General features: G+C 52.4%; 1 protein-coding gene across 4 annotated transcripts in view; it reads right to left on the bottom strand.

Annotated features, from left to right (window-relative positions):
• Positions 1-21,375, bottom strand: part of PLCD1 (phospholipase C delta 1) — a 49,901-nt gene that overhangs the window by 14,447 nt on the left and 14,079 nt on the right. For 3 of the 4 annotated variants that reach the window (XM_027835926.1, XM_027835928.1, XM_027835929.1), the window contains exons 1-2: positions 17,835-17,963; positions 7,131-7,295 (exon numbers count right to left, since the gene is read on the bottom strand). In XM_027835926.1, coding sequence (XP_027691727.1) covers positions 7,131-7,295; positions 17,835-17,934 — 265 coding nt within the window. In that variant the 5' untranslated portion in view covers positions 17,935-17,963. Of the gene's footprint in view, positions 1-7,130; positions 7,296-17,834; positions 17,964-21,375 lie in introns of those variants that run through there. The other variant, XM_027835927.1, reaches the window with a different exon arrangement.

Below are 21,375 nucleotides of genomic sequence, written 5' to 3'. Positions count from 1 at the left end.
CCTCAGTTTCTGCATCCATAAAGGGGGCAATTATCTCAGCCCCAAGAAAAGAGGCTGGAGGGCTTAGTTAGAAGAGAACTTCACAGATATGCCCAATGACAGTCATCAGGGTCTGCACCCTCAGTTTCTGCCAGTAATGGTCAGACGATCAGTGAATCCAGCTCCTATGGAGGGCAGGCATCTCTCCCAGCTAAGGAACCCTTTGCCTGTCACTGAGCTGCCCTCCTGCCCAGACAATGCCCTCCCCTCCCCTCATGCCAGGTGTCCTTGGAGCTCACTGGGAGGAGTCTCCCCTAAAAGAATGGAACCCAATAGCTGTGTGACCCTGGGCAAGTCACTTAATCCCATTGCCTAGCAAAAAAACAAACAAACAAAAAACAAACAAATAAGAATTTAACCCCCAGGGCAGAGATGTGTATGCCCAGCACCTAGCACCCTGACAGTACACAATAGGTGCTTAATAAATACATGTCTAGGACTGATTCTACCACGAGGTGATCTCCTCAGCCCCCTGTGATTCAATCACCTTCTCAAACCTGCATATCCAGCCCTAACCTCTCTTTGAATCTCAACCTGGATGTCTTGAACTCCTTATCTTTCCCCCCAAACTCTCCCTTCTTCCTAACATCCCTATTACTGTGGAAGGGACCAATACCCTCCCAGTCACCCAGACTCCCAACCCAAGCACCACCTTTGACTCTCACATCCCCGCCCCCCAATCCAATCTGTTGCCAAAGGCTGCTAATTTTACCTTCATCTTTACCTCTCTTGTACATACCCCCTTCTCTCCTCTGCTACTACCCCCACTCTGGTACAGCCCTCCTCACTTCACGCCTGGACCACTGCAATCGCTGCTGGGCTCTGCCCATCACAAGTCTCTCTCCCCTCTCCAGCCCATCCTCCACTTAGCTGCCAAAGTGATCTCCCTAAAGCAAGGCACTGCCCATGTCACCCCCTACTCAATAAACCCCAGTGGCTCCCTATCACCTCCAGGATCCTCTGCTTAGTGTTCAAAGCCCCTCATAAACTCCCTTCCTCGCCCTCCACCCTTCCAGTCTTCTCTTCCAAACAGTGGCACTGGCCTCCCAGGCGCAGACAGCACTCCCTCTAACTGCCTATCTCCACCAGAGCTGGAAAGGCCACATCAGAGGACGGCTGGGACCACTGCTGGACCAGCAGGGTCAGTCCAGCCCTCCAGGAGTGTCTGGGGATGAGGAAGCCCATGTCCCTGGGGCAAGGACAGCCCTGAGGGATGCTGGCTCCTGCTCTGGGCCCTCTGCCTCATGGTCCCTCCATCCCCTTCTATGAGGCCCCATCATAGGACGGCAGGATTCTAGCCCTCTGATGCCATCAAGTTCAACCCTCTCATTTTACAGAGGAGGAAACTGAGGCCCAGGCAGGAAAAGTGACTTGTCTCAGGTCATACCAGTTATGCATCCAAGGTGGGATTTAAACACAGCTCTTCTGACTCGTCAGTGCTCTGTTCCCTGAACCACAATGAGCCTGTTACATGTAGTAAGTACTTAATAAATTCTTGTTTAATTGAATTTAATCCCTCCAGGGGTCACCAATTTCCTTCCTAAAATATGGTGCCCAGAACCGATCATAGGACTTTCAGAGGGGACCTCAGCAGGGCAGAGGACAGCGCAACTCTCACCTCCTGAGCCCTTTACCTCCTGCTTCTCTTAAGGCAGCCTCATTGGATCTTATTTTCGCGTGCTGCCTTGAAGTCTCACATGAATTGGATAAGTCCAGAGCCACAGCTATCCTTTTAATGACTCAGGCTAGAATGTTGGGAGCAATCAATGACAAAGTCACCTACTTCCTTTTTTGGTTTAGAACTAGGACGTTTGCCCTTCTCCAGTCCTATAACACTCAGTCTTTCAGAAGTCACTAGCAGGTCTTCCAACTCCAAATCTAACAAATTCCTACTAATTAGGCTCCATTTCCTAGATGGGTGTTAGTCAGAGGGGCCTAGCTGTGGCTCTGGACTTATCCAATTCATGTGAGACTTCAGGGCAGCACATGAAAATAAGATCCGATGAGATATTGTAAAGCACTGAACACAGAGCCTGGCGCATAGTAGGTGCTTAATGAGCACGCATCTAGGGGCAGCTAGGTGGTGCAGTGGACAGAGCACCGGCCCTGAAGTCAGGAGGACCTGAGTTCAGATCCGGCCTCAGACCAAACACTTGACACTTACTAGCTGTGTGACCCTGGGCAAGTCACTTAACCCCAATCGCCTAAGCAAAATAAATAAATAAATAAATGAATGAGCGCTCATCTCCGTCCCCTTTCCATACAGGAGATGGCAGCTCAGGCTCTGAGGAGACTGCAGGGGGTTGGCTGCCGTGCCCGGGACCTCTCCTGTCTTCTGTGGGGCATCTCCTTGCTTCCCTACTTCCAGGGGGCAGCTTGTATTTCCTTAGGGGTCTTACAGGGTCCTTGGTCAAGTGCTACGCTGCTTGGAAGTGAGAATGTAGGGATCACCAAAAAGGGGGTTTCACTGGGGATGGAGGGCCCTGCCAATTGGACCTCATTTCTCCCCCATTTTCTGATAGCCTGAGACAGGGTGGGTCCCACCTGCAAAGCTCATGTGCCAGAGGCGGGACAGAGCCAGCATGGATGTCAGGGCTCATGGGCTTTAGCACCGGAAGAGACCTTAGAAATCACCTTGTCCAACACCTGGTTTCACAGGTTACTTGGTGACCATGGACACATTGTTCCCCCAATCTGGGACTCAGTTTACCTATGGGGTTCGTGGAGGTGAAGAAATTCACTGGCCGTTTATAAAGCAGGAGGAAGGTTTGAACCCAGGTCCTGAGTCCTAATCTGAGAATTTCTGAAGGACCTACCACTCTGGGAGTGAGGACATGCCCCAGAGCCCTCTTCTATACCCCCAGTGCCAGGGCCTGGGTCCCAATCCCCACCCAAGGCACTTCTATTTCCCAGGGAGGAAGAAGTAGGGTCTCTCCCTACCCACAAAACTGGCTTTGTCCTGTTGGCAGCCCCCTTTCTGGGCCCTCCCCCACTCCCACCCGCACAGAGAGCATCCAGACGCCCCTGTTTTCTCAGGCAAAGCGATAAGGCCTTCCTTTGTCTCTGGAAACCGAAAGGCCGTGAGTCTGGAGGGGAAGAAGGGAAGGAGATAAACTAAGGGGCTGGCGAGGCATCCTCTGCCTCTAATCTCCCCTTTTCCTATTCATGGAACTGGGAACTCACAGACCAACCACGCTCCCAGCTCTCTGTCTGCAGAAAGAGGGGTTGTGGCCCCGCTGCGGGTGGGTGTTCTGAAACTCAGCCAGGGTGAATTGTGCACCCATGGGCACCCAACGAGAGAGCAGGGGGCCCCGAAATAATAGGACGTGAATGTGGTGAGGCGAGGAAGGTCAGGAAGAGGGGCCCCATCCCCCCAGCCTCTCACAGGAGGGATCCAGTATTGTTCAGAGTACGGACTCCTCTAAGTCACTGGCTTCCCCTGCCTGGGCCTCAGTTTCCTCATATGTAAAATGAGCTGGAGAAGAAATGGCAAACCCTTCCAGTAGCTATGCCAAGGAAATCCCAAACAGGGTCAGGAAGAGTCGGGCATAACTGAAATGACAATAATCATATCTATGCATATATACGAGTTGTTATATGTAAAGTGCTGTAAGAATGCAATTATCATATATTCATCTGTGTGTATCCCTAAATATGAACTCCCTATTGCATGAAGTAGCACTTGCCTTTCTTGACCAGAAATTGAACTCATGCCCCTTGGGAAACAGGGTTGGGTGGTCTGTCCACTGTCTGTGTCTGCCTTCTGAGCTCCTGTTCTGTGCCCTGGGTACCTCTGGCCTCGGCCTTCCCGGCCTGTGGAGGCCACATCTGTGCTCACCTGGCTGAGGCCTGCCCTGTCCCCCTGCTCCCACTCCCCTTCCCTGGAGGGGAGGATGGCTTTCCTGCTTATTTGCTTGCTATGCTCCCAGAATGCATTGTGATTAGGGAAAGAGCTTTGGGTGGAAGGCAGGTGATGCCAGCACCCCTACTCTGTGCCTTAGCTCAGCTCAGCTCCAAATGAAAAGGAACTCCCCAAGCCTTTATGGCGCTGGAGACGACAGACCCAGAAATGGACAGCGTTTCAGAGACACGAGGGGGCAAAATCAGAGACCCAAGCTGGAGTCCTTGCTGTTTGACCTTGGGAAAGTCACTGCCTGTCTCTGAGCCTCAGTTTCCTCATCTATGAAATGGAGATAACAACACCTCCATGACCAACTTCACAGGACTGCTACATGGATCAGAAGAGACCCTATCTGGGAAAGTCCTCGGAAGTCTACAAGCCCTGGATAAATGGGAGCTGCTCTTGGCGCCTTCCGCTCCCCAGGGGCCAGGGCAGATCTTCGGAATGCCCAGAGCTGAGTGAGTCTAGGGCTCTCTGCACCCCACCCCCACGGTATTATTCAGTCAGCACGGGAACGAGTGAATGAACTGTAGCAGGGCAGGCTGCTCCTCTGGGCCTCAGTTTCCTCATCTATAAAATGGGGGGTAGGATGAGACGGGCTCTGAGGTCTCTCTCAGGTCTAGGTCGAGGAGGCCGCGATCTCCAAGGTCTTTTCTGCGTGAAGGTAGAGGATCCCGGGATCACTGACTTTTAGCCTTGCAGGGACCCCTCCCTTGATCCAGGCAACCCAACATAAAACAGGCTGCCATGAGTGTCCCGGGAGTGGACTTCTCACCCACACCCATAAGCCTCCTTCCATTTTCAAACTCTCCCGGGAGCGACACATTAAACTTGAAAGCGTGTGTTCAGCTTTACAGGGCTATAAACGAGAGCGCTCTCAGGACTGCAGGGCCTCCCTCCAATTCTGATTTTTTTTCTCTGCAGTTTTTCTGCCCACCCCACCATGACTTGGGGCTCAGGGAGGCAGCCCTGCCCCTCCTCCACCTTCCTTTGCCTAATTCCTGAATCCCCCACTGAATCTCTCTGAGAGCTCCCAGCTTTGGCGAGGGCCAAGGGCCTAATTGCAGCCAGGCCAGGGTCTGAAGCCCATTGCTCAGATCAAATTACCAAGGCACTCCCTGTTCTCTCTATAGACCCTATACAGGAGAGCCTCAAACTGGCAGGGGAGGGGGCAGGAAAGGGGAGCCTGATCTGGCAGTGAGGAAGGTAAGGCCTTGGGACCAAGACCACATGGCCATGCCTGGGTTATTTCTGAGCGATGATGTCTCTGAAGCTGCCCCAGGTATTAGAAGATTAGGGGTGGCAGGGGCCCTCTGGGAGGGGCCAGCTCGCCAGGCCTGGGGCTCTCCACCTATGCACCTGTACAAGTAGGAAGCCAGTCAGCTTTTCCTTCCTGACCTGTGTCAGTATCTGTCTGGATTTATGTCCATGTATGGGGGGTGGACTAGAGGAGGGAGAGGACAGACGGCCCTCTGCATCTCCTCCCACCCCATGCTACCCCCTGACCTGCCCCCTCCCAACTGGCAGGCTCCACCTTAATCTCACACCCCTGCTTAGTGAGCCAGAAACCCCAGGACTCTGGGACTCACACTTGCTTCCCAACCTGCACCTAGCTGCCAAGCTTCATTCTTGTCCTTTTGCCCAATTTAGTATGGGCTGTAAGCCAGCACCCCTGGCCTCAGAGCCACACCTTCTGTGGCCCAGGGTTCCATATTCTATGACTCTTCTCTCCACATTCCACCACCCAGCTTTCTGTCACTACCAGGGTACATTGCCCTGCTGATTCTGCCTAGCCCTTGGTACACAGGGTGGGTCCTAGCTGGGTAGGGCTGATCAGGAGGTGGCAGTGGGTTCCGAGAACTATGTCTTCTCCACCCTCAGAGCCAAGCCCTGCAGGAAGGAGGAGACAAATGTCTCCAGGGCTTGGGACACAGGCAGGTGAAGGGGGACTTCAGAGGACCCAGGGATTCCAGAGGTTGCAATCCCAGCTCTGCCACTCTGACCTGGACAAGTGCCATCGTTCCGTGAAGGAAGTGACCTAAATGGCCCCTACAGCCTTGTTCAGTTTGGACTCCATGATCCAATGACCTTTCAGAGCCTCAGTTTCCTTTTCTGTAAAAATTGCAGTAGATGGCCATCCCCCAGGTCCATTCCAGCACTAACTCCATGACCTCATGACCTCTCTCAGCCTCAGTTTCCTATCTATATAAAGGGGGGTTGTCCTCAATGGCCCCCCCAAATCTCTTCCAGTTCTCGACCTGAATTCCTGAACCCCAGGCGCCATTCTACAAAGGGCTTCTCCCCAGACTGACGCTGGCTCTGCAATCACCACTTTGGGGGTTCCTTTCAGCTAGCTCCAAACTCCTTCAACTAGCCTTTCATGCAGGTGCAGTTCACCTCCTTCCAGGGACTATGAGACTCCATCAGTTCTGCTGAACCCCCCCCCACTGCTTCTGGACCTTGACACGACGGGGCTGTGTCCCCCAGAAAGGAAATGAGATGAGCCGGTAGCAGCTGTTTTTGATCAATCATCAAGCATTCACCTAGGACTTGCTGTGTGCCAGGCACTGGGGATACAAAGGAAAAGTCCCTGCCCTCAAGCAGCTTAGAGGCTAAAACAGAGCACCTGAGATAAAGGCAGAGTAGGTAGAAGGCAGCTGGCGATGGGGGAAATGGCACAGCTACTGGGGCTGGGGTCAGAGCTCTATGATGGCTGGACCCGACCTGGTGCCCAGTGATCATAACTCGTCTTGCGCAGTGCCATTCCTTGAATAATATACATTCTGGAATGCGCCAGAAGCCAAGTGATACTCAGTGATGGCTTGTGGTTTGGACGCTCTACCTTCTTCCCTCCTTTTGACTATCCCTTTCCCATCAGCTACAGTTCAGCGGGCAGAAGCCGGGTTTCTCATTCCCCCAGAGTTGTCTGCCCTCTTCTCTCTCTTCATCTCCCCCAGTGCTCAGCCCAGGCCCCTCCTGTGGCAAAGATTCCACAGGCAACCTGACAGATCCCCCAAGATAAGCAAGCAGGGTCGATCTGGTAGAGCCCCCAAGAGAAAGCCTGCTCTCCGACCCAGGTCAGCCAGTTCAGTCTAGTCCTGCCCTGACTGGCCCTGCCCTGCCCAGCCCTGATGTGCTGTGCCCAGCAAAGACACTCTTGATTAGCCCAGCTGAGCCCATCTCAACTCACAGAGCTGGGACTCCGGAGAGCGCATCATCTTCTTCGACTCCTGCCAGATCGTCTTGCAGTCTTCCTGTAGCTTGTAGAATCTGTCTTTCCGCCATGAGCTGGACTTGACTTTCTGGAGCTGGGAGCCTTTCAGCAGGAATTTCAAGTCCCCATCATCCTGTAGGCCTGGGGTGGGGGAGGGAATCGAGGGCAGGGTTAGCACACGGTCTCCTTGCCTGGTGCTTCCACCTCCCTCCGTGGACGTCACTGTCCCACCTCAGCACCTCCCCCTGTGCTGGCCCCAGCCCTCTGCTCCTTACTCCCCACGTCCTGCACCACCCCCCCATAGATGACAGCTAGATCTAGCTTCCTGGTCAAGCCTCCATCTCCCAGCTGTACTTGGGCTCCCCAGCCCTCAGCACTGGTGCTCTCCAGAGTTTTCTCTATGGCCTTCCATGGTCATCTCACTACTCTCCCTTGATATCCTTGCACACCCTCCAGGCTTCAACTGTGATCTCTCGTTAGGGCTTTCTGTGAAGGGTCTGCACCTAAATCCATAGAGACCACCCTCCACCAATGTGAATCAATAACCAAGAGGTAAAGTGAGCTGGCCAGAGTCACGGGGTGGGGGTGGGAGATAATGGGAGGGGGGATTGTCAGAGGCAGACTCAGCCCAGGGCTTCTGACTCGGGAGGCAGCTGGCACTCTGGCTGCTTGGGCGCCCACTCTGCCTCTCCCCTACATGCACACGAGTGCCAGACCCCCTAGGTCGGACCCTCTTCTTCAGCCCCACCCTGGATTTCTGTCTGACGTTAGGAGAGTTCTCCTCAGAGTTGCTAACAGCAGTTCACACTTAGCATGTCCAAAGCTCATTCTGTTCACATTCTCTGCAAACCTGTTCCTTCTTCAGACATTTCTATCTCTTTCGATTCTATTGAATACAACAAACATGCAATAAATACCACGTGTTTGTGCAGGATATATATTCAAAGTCTGGACAAGCCAGGCCCCCTGCCCTCATGGGGCTTATGGTCTGGTAGGGAGCCATTACACACACATGCATGCACATATACACACACATGCACATGCAAATGCATACACATAACATTCCAACATAAAGTATTGCTAAATGCACCAGAGAGGTACAAAGCATTTTGTATGATCTGAGAGGGAAGATTTGTTACCCACTAGGAAGAGGTGTCAGAAGAGGCTGTCTGCTGTCTGAATGGAGCTTCAAGGGATGGGGAGGGATTTAACAGGTAAAGAAGGAGGAAGACATTATTCCAGACATCAGGAACAGCATAAGTAAAGGTATGGAGGCAGGAAAGTATGGAGTGTGTCCCAAGAATGGTGTATCATACTGTTTGGTTGGAGCGTGGAAGACCTGAAGGGGAATAATGTCAATTAAGATTGGAAAGGTAAGGTGTCATAGGACAAGGAAGGTGCACGAAGGCTGAGCAGAGAAATCTGAAAGTGACTCAAGAGCAAAAGGCTTAGACTTCAGACTCTAGACTTCAGAGCAGGTGGCCTGAGCTAGGTTTCTTCACAAGGAGGATTTCTGACTGCTATGAAGCAAAGGGTGGAGGGAGTATTCAGGGAGGGGAAGTGAAAGGAGCCCTACATTTGGTACCCGAGGACCTGAGACAGCATGCGTGTGTGTATGTGTGAGTGTGAGCATGTGAGCGTGTGTGTATGTGTAGGTAAATGTGTGTGAGCATGTGTGAGTGAGTGTATGTATGAGTATGCATGTGAGCATGTATGAGTGTGTGTGTGTGTGTGTGTGTGTGTGTTCGAGAGAGATTCCCCACCCTCCCTCCTTGAACTTTCCTCCTACAGTCCTTCCATCTCTTCTAGTTTCTGACGGCCAACTTTCCCATGAAGACACCCCATCTTTCACCTCCTTCTCTCCTCTCCCAATCCTTTCCCGCCGTGGGGCCAGGAGGAGACACCGCTCCCTACGATCACGCCCATCCAGCCCGCCTCATCACTCTCTGCATAAATTCCAGGCACTTGATTCTGTTACTGTCTGTATTTTTGTCTCTGGTCGTGTGTCTGCCTTCAGGTCACTCATCCTCACTAATTCCTCAAGGGAGTGGCAGTATCTGAGCAGGCTTCTCTCAGGGCGGCCAGGTGGCTCAGTGGAAGGAACACTAGGCCCGGAGTCAGGAAGACTGTCTTCCTGAGTTCCAATCTGGCCTCAGAGACTCCCTAGTTGTGAATGTCCTACACAAGTCACTTCACCCTCTTTGCCTCAGTTTCCTCATCTGTAAACAGAGCTGGAGAAGGAAATGGCAAACCACTCTAGCATCTCTGCTAAGAAAACCCCCAATGAGGTCAGGAAGAGTCAGACAGGACTGAGCAGCGGCAGCAGCCTTTCTCTCTCTCCCAGCCCCTGCTCACACCTTTAGTAACCTCATTATTCACGTTCCTATCACTTCAAACACCTCTTCTGTTCCCATGACCTCCATCCCCGCTCCCACAGTCACCTCTGAGGATGGCCACACCTGCTGCCCTAGCCAGAGGCTGACTAGCTTTCCTCCTCAGAGCCCAATTTCCAGTCCTTCCATCCCTCCCACTTTTCCCCTCCTCCACTCCTCCAGTACCTGCTCTCAACACCTTGCATCAAGACTGGCAGACCCCAAGTCTCCCCGGCCCCCCCCCCAGCCCCAGTATATTTTCTCCCTGCTCTGACTCCACTTCTGCCTTGGTCCTGCTGCTGGCCACTTCAGCGCTGAAGGGTCACCCACCCTGGAGTGGCCTCCTCGTCCTTCCATTGTTCCTGCCCGGCCAATCCTCAGGCTGAGGTCCCGTCCCCCCTCTGAGGTCCCCTCCCCCCTCCGAGGTCCCCTCCCCCCTCCGAGGTCCCCTCCCCACTCCGAGGTCCCAGCCGTTGGCCTTCTCTACTGTGACTCCCAAGCTGCCAAGCACAGTCTGGGGAGCTGGTGAGATTCACCCGTGCCCTGTAAAGTCAGCTGTGCCTTCACACCTGCGGCGGAATCTTTGATTTCTCTGATTGATTTCTCTGTGAGCTCACCCCAGCTCTGAGCCCAGCCTCCCTCCCTCTCAGCAGACGACCTGGCTTCCCACTAAACTTTTTTTATGATATACTTGGCAAATACTAACACACACAAACATTTCCATACGCAAAGAATAGAAAAAGAGGCTTGTGTATGTAACGATGACTATTACACACAAACTCATTTTAAAATTATATAGTAAACAAATTTAAATTATTAATATAGAATTACATATAGAATTGTTATATAATCTTGTACGTCGCTACATTAAAACCCAGTGCTGTATTCCACACCGCAGGCCCCACCCTACCTGCCCCTGTCCCTCTCTAAATCTCCATCAACTCTCTTCTGTAGTTTTTAAATGTTTCTTTGATGTCCTTTCCTGCTTTTTCCTTTTTATCACTACTGTTACCCCTCCACCCTAACTCCTGACTCCCCATCCCAATAAAAGCCCTCTCTTATAACAAACATAGGTAAGCAAAACAAATCCATGCATTCGCCACCCTTGGAAATGTATGCCTTATTCTTCGCCCCTAGTCCACCACGTCTCCTCTAAGTGGTGATATATTTCAGGATCATTCTGTCAATCAGACGGTCAACAAACATTTATTAAGCACCTATTATGTGCCAGGCCCTGTGCTAAGCACTGGGGATACAAAAAAGAGGCAAAAGATGGTCCCTGCCCTCAAGGAACTCCCATTCTGATGGGAGAGAGAATAAGCAAATAAATACATACGAACAAACTATAACAGGACAATTGGCAATGAATTGGCAGAGAGAAGGCACCAGAATTGAGGGGCCAGGTAAGGCTTCCAGTAGGAGAAGGGATTTTAGTTGGCACTTAAAGGAAGTCGGGAAGGTCAGTAGGTGGAGTGGAGGAGGGAGAGCCTTCCAGGCCTGGGTGGGACAGCCAGAGAGATGCCCAGAGGCGAGAGATGAAGGCCAGGTTCCTGGATCGAAGGGGACGTGTGGCGACTAAGGTGTGAGAAGACTGGAAAGGGCAAAGGGGCAGGTTCTGCAGGGCTTTGGACGGGACAGGGGTTAGTTAGGGTCCTTGTGTCAGTCAGCACACCAAGCCCTTCCATTTTGCAGCCACTCTCCAGCCTTCTCTCTTCCTGACAGGACCGAGGTCATTTGCAATGAGCACCAGTATCTTCCCTCCGAGTGGCAACGCCTCTGTCCAGGCTCTCAAAGGAGGAGGGAGCCCTTCCTGCCAAGGCAGACTCCTTCCCTCGAGCTCAACCCCTCTCTCTTCCATCTCTCCTTCCCATTGTCTACAAACACCCTAAAGAAACTATTTAGCAGACCATGTCATCCCGTCCCCTTAAGATCACCCCCTTTCATCCCACCTCAGAGATTTGACTCACTGTTTGACCTTGGGTAAGTCACTGAACTTAGCTTCCTCACAGTAAAGTGGGGATAATCTACCTCACAGGACTATTGTAAGACTCACTAACCTAGAATAAGCTAATGTTTTCAACTTTGTAAATTCTGGGGACAGAAAGAAGGGGGATCCAGAGATGTGCATGGGGGGTGTGCTATTGCATCTGACTCAGAAAGGATACTAACGCACATTTACAGACCTAAGGCTTGCAAAGTGTTTTACAAACATCTCTTGCAATCTGAATCCTTGGGGAAAGTGGGGCGTGGGGGGCTGGCTTGGCCTCTCCCAAAGGCAGAGTGGGCCAGCAGAGGAGCAGTGCCCCTCTCACAGGACTTTTCCCATTTACAAGCCTCATTGGAGCTTCAATTGATCTCAACAAAGATTTACCCAATGATCCAAAAGTTTAAATATGATCCAATCCCTGCCTTCAAAGAGATTGCATTCCACTGAGGCTGTGCTCCCAGGGGAATAGTGAGGTTACAAAGTATCTGCTCCTCTTTTAACCTCTAAACTCTCAAAGGAAGAATATAGGACCTGAGACCAAGAGTTGGACAGGGTCTTTGAGGCCATCACACCCAACCTCCTCATTTTACAGATGAGGAAACTGAGGCAGAGAGGTGACATGACCTGCCCAGAGTCCCAGAGCTAATAAAGTTTGAGGTAGGATTTGAACCCAGATCCTCCAGACTCCCAGTCCAGTGCTCTTTCTAATATGTCACACACTGAACCCAACCTCTCTGAGTGAATGAGCTCACAGAGGCCATCCCTGCAGGAGGGGGCTGGGGGTATATGTACAGGCATATGTACAGAGGAGCACAAACTTTGATCCTTTCATTATTAGGTCAAGGCTGGCTCCATGGGGGTTTGTCATGGAGTTTTTCCCAGCTGGTTAGGTTTCTTACATGAGTTATCCTCCAAAGGGAAGCTAGCTTCGTGATCAGGGCTGGGTCAGATGAGCCAGACCAAGGGTGTGGAACCTTCGGCCTTGAGGACACACGTGGCCCTCTAGGTCCTCAAGTACAGCCCTTTGACTGAATCCCAACTTCATGGAACAAATCCACTCAATAAAAGGATTTGTTCTGTAAACTTGGACTCAGTCAAAAGGCTTCACCTGAGGACCTAGAAGGCCACGTGTGGCCACCCCTGGGCCAGACCCTGCCTTCTGTCTCCAGGTTTGTATTGTAGTGTGATGGGGAAAGGGTGGGACTTGGGAGCCAGGAGCCTCTTTTAGCTGTTTATGCCGACCAAGTTACTTAGCCCTCCCAGATCCAAATCTATGGTGCTCCATAGGATTCCCTCATCCGGGCACTGACAGCAGCCAATCTCACCTGCTTCAAAGTCAACTGTGCCCATCATGCCAGCTCTGATTGTGACAGATGAGGGGCTGGGGAAGCAGCCAGTTCAACCCAGCAAGCACCTAGCTCACCATGGATTTGACACATAGTAGATACTTAGTAGGGCAACTAGGTGGCATGGTGGATAGAAAACTCATCTTCCTGAGTGCAAATGTAGCCTCAGATACTTACGAGCTGTGTGACCCTGGGCAAGTCACTTACTCTGTTTGCCTCAGTTTCCTCATCTGTAAAATGATCTGGAGGAGGAAATGGCAAACCTCAACCCTAACCCACACTGGTGCCTTGGATAATCTAACCAAAATGCAGCCTCTGGTGCACATATTTTGGAAGGTGGGAGAAAGAGGAAATGAATATATTCTTCCTTTAAAAAAGAAAAGAAAAACAAAGCATTTCCTTCCATCAGGGAGCTCACCCTTCCAGGAGGGTGGGAGAGGCAGGGAGATCCGGGGGAAGGTCTGGAGCCAGACGACCAGAATTCATATGTTAGCTTAGCCACTTACTACCTGGATGACCTCACGCAAGCACCTCACCTCTCTGGGCCTCAGTTTCCTCATCTGTAAAATGAAGTGGGTTGGACAGAATGGTCCCTGAGCTTCCTTCCTTCCCTAAATCTATGACTCTGCACACAAGAACAAAACAAGAAAAAACCCAAGGAGGAGAGGAAGACCAAGCTGGAGGGAGGACTGGGAAGGAGGGCCAGGATTGCAAAGGGCCGAGGTGAGAAGGGAGGGCCCTGATCGGCTGGGCCAGCCACATTTAGGGGAGAGGGGCTAGAGGAGGGAGCAGCTCCTTTCCCTTACTACAGGGCAGGGAGGGGCCATTTCAGGAGGAAATAGCTCCAATCTCGGCCAAGCACTCGGTGTTATCTCTGGAGCCTTTCCTGCCTCCAGGGAAGGGCTGGAGCTGTCCCTTCCCTTCAGGGACAGATAAGAGAGGAGGAGAAGCTGTGCCTCGGGCCTGACAGGAGCCAGAGAGACTTCCCTATTCTCATGGTCAACTGTGACCAACTCCCCTGGGGACTTGGAGCCAGTCCTGCCCCCTCCCTGAGCCTCAGTTTCCCCAACAGTCAAAAGTCATTAGTCTGCCAGTTCCAAGCATCTGAACTTCTTCTAGCTCTGAAATGCTAATTAGATGGGATCAGGCTGCAAGGGAAGTCCAGATTCCTCCCTCCCTGGGACCAGTCACAGACTTTTGAGAGCTGGAAATCATGTCTGAAAAAGAATTCTCACTCTACCCTTCCAGAAAAGTAGTCTCCAGGTGCTACTTTCAAACTTTGAAGGAGGAGGAAGAGGAGGAGGGGCCCAGCACTGCTCTGAGGTGGCCCACCCCACTGTGGGACAGCATCACCCAGAGTGGCTAACCCGGCTGGGGAGTCAGGGAAACCCAAGTCCAAATCCTGGCTCCCCTCTCTGGCCTCCATTTCCTTGTCTGTCCAATCAGGCCTCCAATCTAAGGGACTTTCCATCCCTACTTCTGTGAGCCAGCCCCAGGACCCTCGATCTGTCTCTGCACCTTCCCCCTGGGTCCTAGGTCTTCCCTCTGGGGCAACTCTCTTCTACAGGACTGCTCTGATGTGTCCCCAGACTCCACGCTTGAAAGTGTTTAATAATCAGCTCTCCAAAAAAAATGGATGCAGGACACTTTCAAGTTTAGTCAGCATTATTAGTATAATGCTTCATCACTTTCTGAAGACTAGACAATCAACCGCACAATAAATCTGGCACTATTTGGAGCTTCTGTGGATTTCCGAGGCATAAATGCTCATGCTGAAAACAAGTCAGTATGGCCCGGCTCCAGCAAACGCCTGCCTGAGTCTTCCCTTCATTAAACATTCCCAGTCCCCACACCCAGTTGTCACTGGAGGAAGTCCTAGGGCAGAGAGGACCAATAATTGACCGTGGGACTTCACTGTCTCAGAGGCCTCCGAGCCTCTGCCCAGCAGCCCTGCATCAGAAAGGCTTTAGCGTGGCCTTGCCACAGACCTGCTCTGCCGGTTAACACCCCGCCCCCCCAGGGTTAACAACCTCCCTCAATCTAGAAGGGGTTTGGGCCTCAAAGAATTCCCAGAAAAGTCTTGACCTCCAGAAAGCTACCACTAAGCACCAGGAGGAGCCTGGCCACCCAGAACCCAGGATGAAATGACATTCTTCACCAAGCAGGCCTGGGAGCAGATGGGAGATCAGGACTGCACTCCTTTCCTCTCCCCCTGGCCCTGCTCCCCAGGTCACACCTGCCAGCTGTTTGCCCAGCTGCTGCCCAGGTGATGCCGGTGCCTGAGCATGAGCAAAATCATTCAGATGCACTGGGGCCAGCCTGCTAGCCCTCCCCCCACCAGTTGGCTTACAGCCACCCAACCCAGGAACTAATCTGCTACAGAGAGATAAGGGAACCCCAAGGCCATAATGACGGGAGTGAGAACATTGACCAACAAAGCAGTCTGTGCTTCTCCCCAGACCAAGCCACAGGGAGCCCCCATAGAACACTGCCACCTCCCCCAGGCTGGAGGAGGGGGAGGGACACTCCCTGCTCCCCCACTTCCTGGGCTCTGGGCCTCAGCCTAAGAAGAGGCCAAAAGGAGAGGAGAGTGTGGGGAAGAAAAGAGTGATAATCCCTGGCTTCCAGGCTCATTGTGTGACCTGGGCCAATTAGAACCTTTCTGAGACTCAGTTTCCCCATTATTCCTTGGAACCCTATGAACCTTCACTGAGAACCCCAGAGGTCAGCCAGGTCTGCCATAGTTCTCACATTGTTCCCAGTGGGTCTGCTTCGTCCACTAGACTGAATCCACCTTCCCCTCCCCCCCTCCTCCTCTCCCTCCCTCTTTCCCCTCCCCCTCCCCCTCCTCCTCTAAAGAAGCAGAGCTGTGGAAGTCAAACTAATTGACTAACCAACTGGTGAGAAGTTGCTACGTGGGACAAGGGTCTGGAGTCAGGGGAGGCAGTGTGGTTCAGTGGAAAGAGCTCTGGATTGGACTCAGGTCTATCGTTGACTCCATGGGTCACTATAACCTCTCTGGGCCTCAGTGTCCTCAACTGTAAAATGAGTGGATTGTGCTAGACAGTAAAACTACTAGCTGGCATTTATATAACAGCTGGGGCAGTGAGGTGGCAAAATGGATAGGACCTGGGCCTGGAGTTAGGAAGATCTGAGTTCAAATCCAGCCTCAGACACTTACTAGTTGTGTGAACCTGAGAAAGTCGCTTCACCTCTGTTTGCCTCGGTGTCCTCATCTGTAAAATGATAGTACCTCCCTGTCAGGGTTGTTGTAAGGATCAAAGGAGACACTCGTAAGAGGCTTAGCACAGCACCTGGCATATAGTAAGCCCAAATATATACTAACTATTACTATCACTCTCATTACGCAGAGCCTTATTGAGGTGTGTTTGCAAAGTTCTTTCTGTCAGCTATCTCATTTGAGAGCTCCTGAGGCCCCTTCCTGTCCCGGACCTATGGTCTTATGGTGGCAGGATCAATCTCCTTGAGTGACTCCAGCACATGTACCAGAGCAGAGCAGACTAGGTCCCTTCTGGGTGGGTGGGGGTGCTTGGCCTGGTCTCCCCCTCACTAGGGGCCACTCAGAAGGAAGGGTAGGATCCCTTCTTCCTGCCGACGCTGTGAGGTGACATTAACTGTATCTCTCCCTAGGGCTGACCTTGCTAATAACACCCCAGCCAGGCACCCCTCATCCTGGGCCTCCCACACTTGACGAGCAGCTTGAGGGAGGAAGCCAGGGAAGGACGCTCTCTAATGACTGGGTGAGGGTCAGCCTCTCTGCATCCTGTGCCCCTGTGGAGACCCAGAACTCAAATTCATACTCCCAGGTCCCTACTCTCCAAGCCTGGGGCCAAGACTCTCTCCCTCTTAGCTAATGACGGAGATAGTGAGCCCCAGAAAGAGAGCCTTGGAAACTGCGACATTTGATCTGGCCTGCCCCACCTTGCCCAGGCAGCATGCTCAGGGCTCAATGTCCACGGGGACTGGATGAATCCCACCACATTCATAATGCATATATGAATATACATATACACATATACACATATACACATAACCTCCCTGACACCATTCTGACCAGGAGGGGGGCCAGCCCTCACAGACTGGAGCCAAAGAGAAAGCTGCAGATTAATCTGCTTCTTACCTCCAACCAATCCACATCCCCTGCTGGGCACAGAGAGATTCACACGTGTGCAGATGCGCGTGGACCAAGACAAGTAATTACATGTATGCATACACACATATTTCCACCTATGAAACTTCGCTTCTTGGCTGCTCACACCCTTCCAGACACGCACACCTGCCCTCTGCAGTTACTCGTCAGACACATGCATGGACACAGCTACATGCGTGTGCCGTTTGTGCATGGTACACACATAAGGTCTTACATGGAGAGCTCTGCAGAGCGCCACAGCTAGAGAGATCACACTCGCTAGTATACACAATCATAGATGCCGACTCAGATAATCCCATGCACACCCACACATTCAGAGACGCACCCAGATGTGGAGAGCGCACAGATGTTTCCATGTTGTGCATCCATTCTCTCCTGCTACATCGAATCTCTAAGGTCCCAGGAGGCTAGCTGGCTCAGGAACGGGAAGGGACAGTTAGCAGAGCTGGGCAGGACCCTAGACGTCCTGGGTTCTGGAGGCGAGGGAAGGGGTCGCCTTGGATTGCCCTCCTTCCCACGGCAGAGCCTCAGCTTCCAGCCCGGGAAGGCTCCCGGCCCGCAGGTGTGCCTCGCTCCGCCTTGGCACCCCCGCGCCAGCCAGCACGCACACTGCCCAAATTAGACGGACGCACCGCCCCAAGCACTGTGCCGAGCACTCGGAGGACTCTGGAGGGGGCGGGCGGAAGAGATTCTGCCTTCTCCTGCCAGGAGCGGGGCCACGCTCGCCGGGTCTCGCACCCGTCGGTCCACCCCACCCAGCCCAGCTCCGACCCGTCCCTTCCAGCCTGGGCCGACCCCACTCACCCAGCCTCTGGGAGTTGAGCGCTGCTACCTGCCAGCTCTGCTCCCGCAAGAAGAGTTCCCGGGAGCTGTTCCGCTGGGGGCGCCAGCCAAAGCATTGCATGGTGAGGGGTGCGCCCTCAGCCTGAGAGTCTGCGGCTGGTTCCGGCACCTGCCTCTTGGGCCAGCCCGTCGTCTGTCCCATCCCCCTCCGCTGGGCCCCTGGCCTTGACAGGGTGGGGCAGGGCCTACCCAGATGGAGGCGGGGAAAGGAAGCCGGGGGTGGAGCCAGGGACCAGATGGACTGTCCAGGGTCCTAGGACTGCATAAAGGGGGCAAGAGGAGGCCAGATCTTGGAGGGGGCCTCGGAGGCCTCGGGCTGGTGGTACAACTCCCTAATGCCCCAGGTAGGGCTCAGGCTGAGAGTCAAGGAGGTAACTGCCTGGCTCCTGGTTCTGTCTGTTGGCACCTCAATCCCTCTTACCCAAAAGAGCCCTACAGATAATGAAAGATAACGATCAGGCCCCGCCCAGAGCACACACACACACACACACACACACACACACACACACACATTCCCACACACTCACATACACATACACACTCACGTACACATACACATTCCCACACACTCACATACACATACACACTCACACATGCACACACTTACCCCAGCTTTCTCTTCTCTAGCCCAAACACCCATGTTCATAAAAGCTTAGCATCTTCTCCTCAGCACCTGGAGAGGCCTCAGGCCACCCATTCCACTCTGTCATTGACAACTGAGAAGAGGGACATCCAAGAGGGGAAGTGACTTCTTCCTGGGCACACAGCTGCTAAGCGGCAGATTCAGGCCAGGCTTGAGGCTAGATGGGCGCACCACAGCTTGGTCTCCAGTTCTCCCAAGAACCTGGCCACCTTCTTCCCCTGGACTTGCTGAGAGTGAACTTCCTAAAATGTTCCCGTGAGAACAGAATGCCATCCTCCATTAGTGGTCTGACCCAAGCAGAAAGCGCAGCGTCCCCCTTCCTCACTCTAGAAACGACAAGTCTCTTAAGACAAGCCCAAAGGCTCTCTCAAGTGACACCCCCTGTTCTGGATGATGATTCAGGGCCTTGAGGGACAGGGCTGTCCAGTCAAGCGATAGCCCAGACCCAGAGGAGACCCCCAAATATTTGTGCCACTGGGTGAAAGTACCAGAGAGAAAGCAGGTGTAGCCAGAGCAGGGTGAAGCCAGAAAGTGTATGCTTCCCCATTGGGAGGAATATAAAGCTAAGAAGGGAGGGAGGAACAAGCATTTATTAGGTGCCTTCTGTGTGCCAGGCACTGTGCTAAGAGTTTTACTAATATGATCCCTTTTTTTTCCCCTCACAATGACCCTGGGAGAGAGGGGTATTATTATCCCCATTTTACTGATGAAGAAACCAAGGTTAAATAACTGGTATCAACAACTTGAAACAACTAATGTTTCAGGTGGGATTTGAACTCAGGTCTTCCTGACTTCAGGCCCAGTTCAGTAAACCAGTCAGGTTCAGGGCCCACAGGGGGCACCTTCCCCCCGCCCAGGTCTTGTCCTGGGGCCCTCTCCTTTTCTCTGTACCCTGTCTTGGGAACTGCAGTAGCCTTCAGTTTCTGTTCTCTCCCTTCGGCAGTATTTCCACTATTGGGCACACAGGTACCAAGACGAGGTGCTGGGAGCAGAGGTCTGACTGTGACTCCTCGGAGTCTCCTCCCCTGGGGAGTTGTGTCACCCAAGAACTTCCTATCCCCCAGAGACTGGTCTTTGTAGCACAGTGTTGGTGCTTGGGGTCTGTGGAACACACACTGATTAAGCACTTACTGGTGCCAAGACTCTGCCTTCTGGAAGGAGGCCCAGTCACAGGGGGAGGGCTGTGGAGAGCCATCTTCAGGAACTAAGAGTTGGTTAGAGACTTGGGAACGTGGGCCCGGAGGGCAGCACAGTCATGCCCAAGATGGCCAGGAGGCGGCTCCCCTCCTGGGGCTAGAATAACACAGAAGCCTATAGAAGCCAGGATTCGAATCCTGTATGACCCTGGGCAGGTCACTCGGAGCTTCAGCAACTCATCTGTAAAATGGGCATGCTAAGGGCTGTGATTCAATTCAGAGTACTTATTAAGGGCTTAGTGTGGGCCAGGCATTAGGGATGCAACAAAATGAGGCAGTCCCTACCCTCACATAGCTTACATTCCTACTGAGAGGCAATAATTTACACCTAGCTAAGTCAGCACCACAATAGCCGAGGAATGGGCCCTGGGAGCACCAACGTATTATTTTAAAGGACTTTTCTTTTATGCCTTTTCAGGAGGCTTCCTTGACCCATGTGAATGGTTGGTTCAGGAGTCCATTGCTTCCTGCAGCGGGGATCATTCATTATGGAATGCGATGGGATGCCCCCTACACGGGTGTGGAGCACCCAGAGGACCGGGTCGCCAGCTTATCTGATCTCTAGGTATCCCCAGTGCTCACCCTGTGTCCGACATACCTGAAAGCACTGACTTCTCGGAGCTCTGCCATCAGTTCAGAGCCTCAGGTCCCTCTCTGTAAAACGGGAGGGGGTGGCATAGAGGAGGGGGGAGGGGCTTAGGAATGGAAGCCCCTAGAGCCAGAAAAGACCATTAGCACTCGCCATAACCACTCCTTTTCACAGGAGAAGAGGGAAGTGACCACGAAGAAGAAGAAGAAGAAGAAGAAGAAGAAGAAGAAGGGCCGCTCCTCCCAGCCCAGGCTACAAGGGATAGAAGATTCAGGAAATATGGACACAACCCTGGTAGCAGAGGCCAGGGGGAAGGTGCCCCACTGCAGCATGGCTGCCAGCCAATCCTTCAAACACCAAGTGCTGTGGGAACTCAAGAAAGGGAAATTGGTTTCGGGCAGAGAAGCCCAGGGAGGATTCCTGGAGGAGGTTCATCTTGAGCTGGGCCAGAAGACTGCAAAGGTATCAATACCAAAAGTGTGTTGAGAAGCTAACCAGGACCCCATCTTGACTGGTGTCAGTTCTGGAGTGGGATTGGGAGCTGTGGCTCCTGAGTAGAATATAAGCTCTTTGATGGCAGAGAACATTAAATTTTTAACTGTAAGCTAGTCATTGGAGACAATGCCTGCTAGCAGAAAGAGGAAGCCAGCGTCCCGACCCCTGGGAACCAAGAGGATTCTGTCTGTGCCTGAAAAGACAGAGTCCCAGTCAAACTACCAAAAAATTATTTTACAGAGTTAGAAAAAATAATAACAAGACTCATTCGGATGAACAAAAGGTACAGAATATCAAGAAAACTAATGAAAAGAAATGCAGGGGAAGGTGGCCTAGCCATTCCAGATCTTAAATTGTATTATAAAGCAGCAATCATCAAAACTGCTTGGTCCTGGCTAAGAAATAGAGTGGTGGATCAGTGGAATAGGTTAAGTATGCAAGACACAGTAGTCAATGACTACAGTAATCTATTATTTGATAAACCCAAAGACCCCAGCTTCTGGGATAAGAACTCACTCTAAATCACTATTGGTTAGAGAAATGCAAATCAAAACAACTCTGAGGTACCACATCACACCT

The sequence above is a fragment of the Vombatus ursinus genome, unplaced genomic scaffold, assembly GCF_900497805.2.
Source record: "Vombatus ursinus unplaced genomic scaffold, bare-nosed wombat genome assembly UNPS02014817.1, whole genome shotgun sequence".
NCBI lineage: Eukaryota > Metazoa > Chordata > Mammalia > Diprotodontia > Vombatidae > Vombatus > Vombatus ursinus.
Note: the sequence above shows the minus strand (reverse complement) of the source record. Positions and strands in the feature narration are given on the sequence as shown.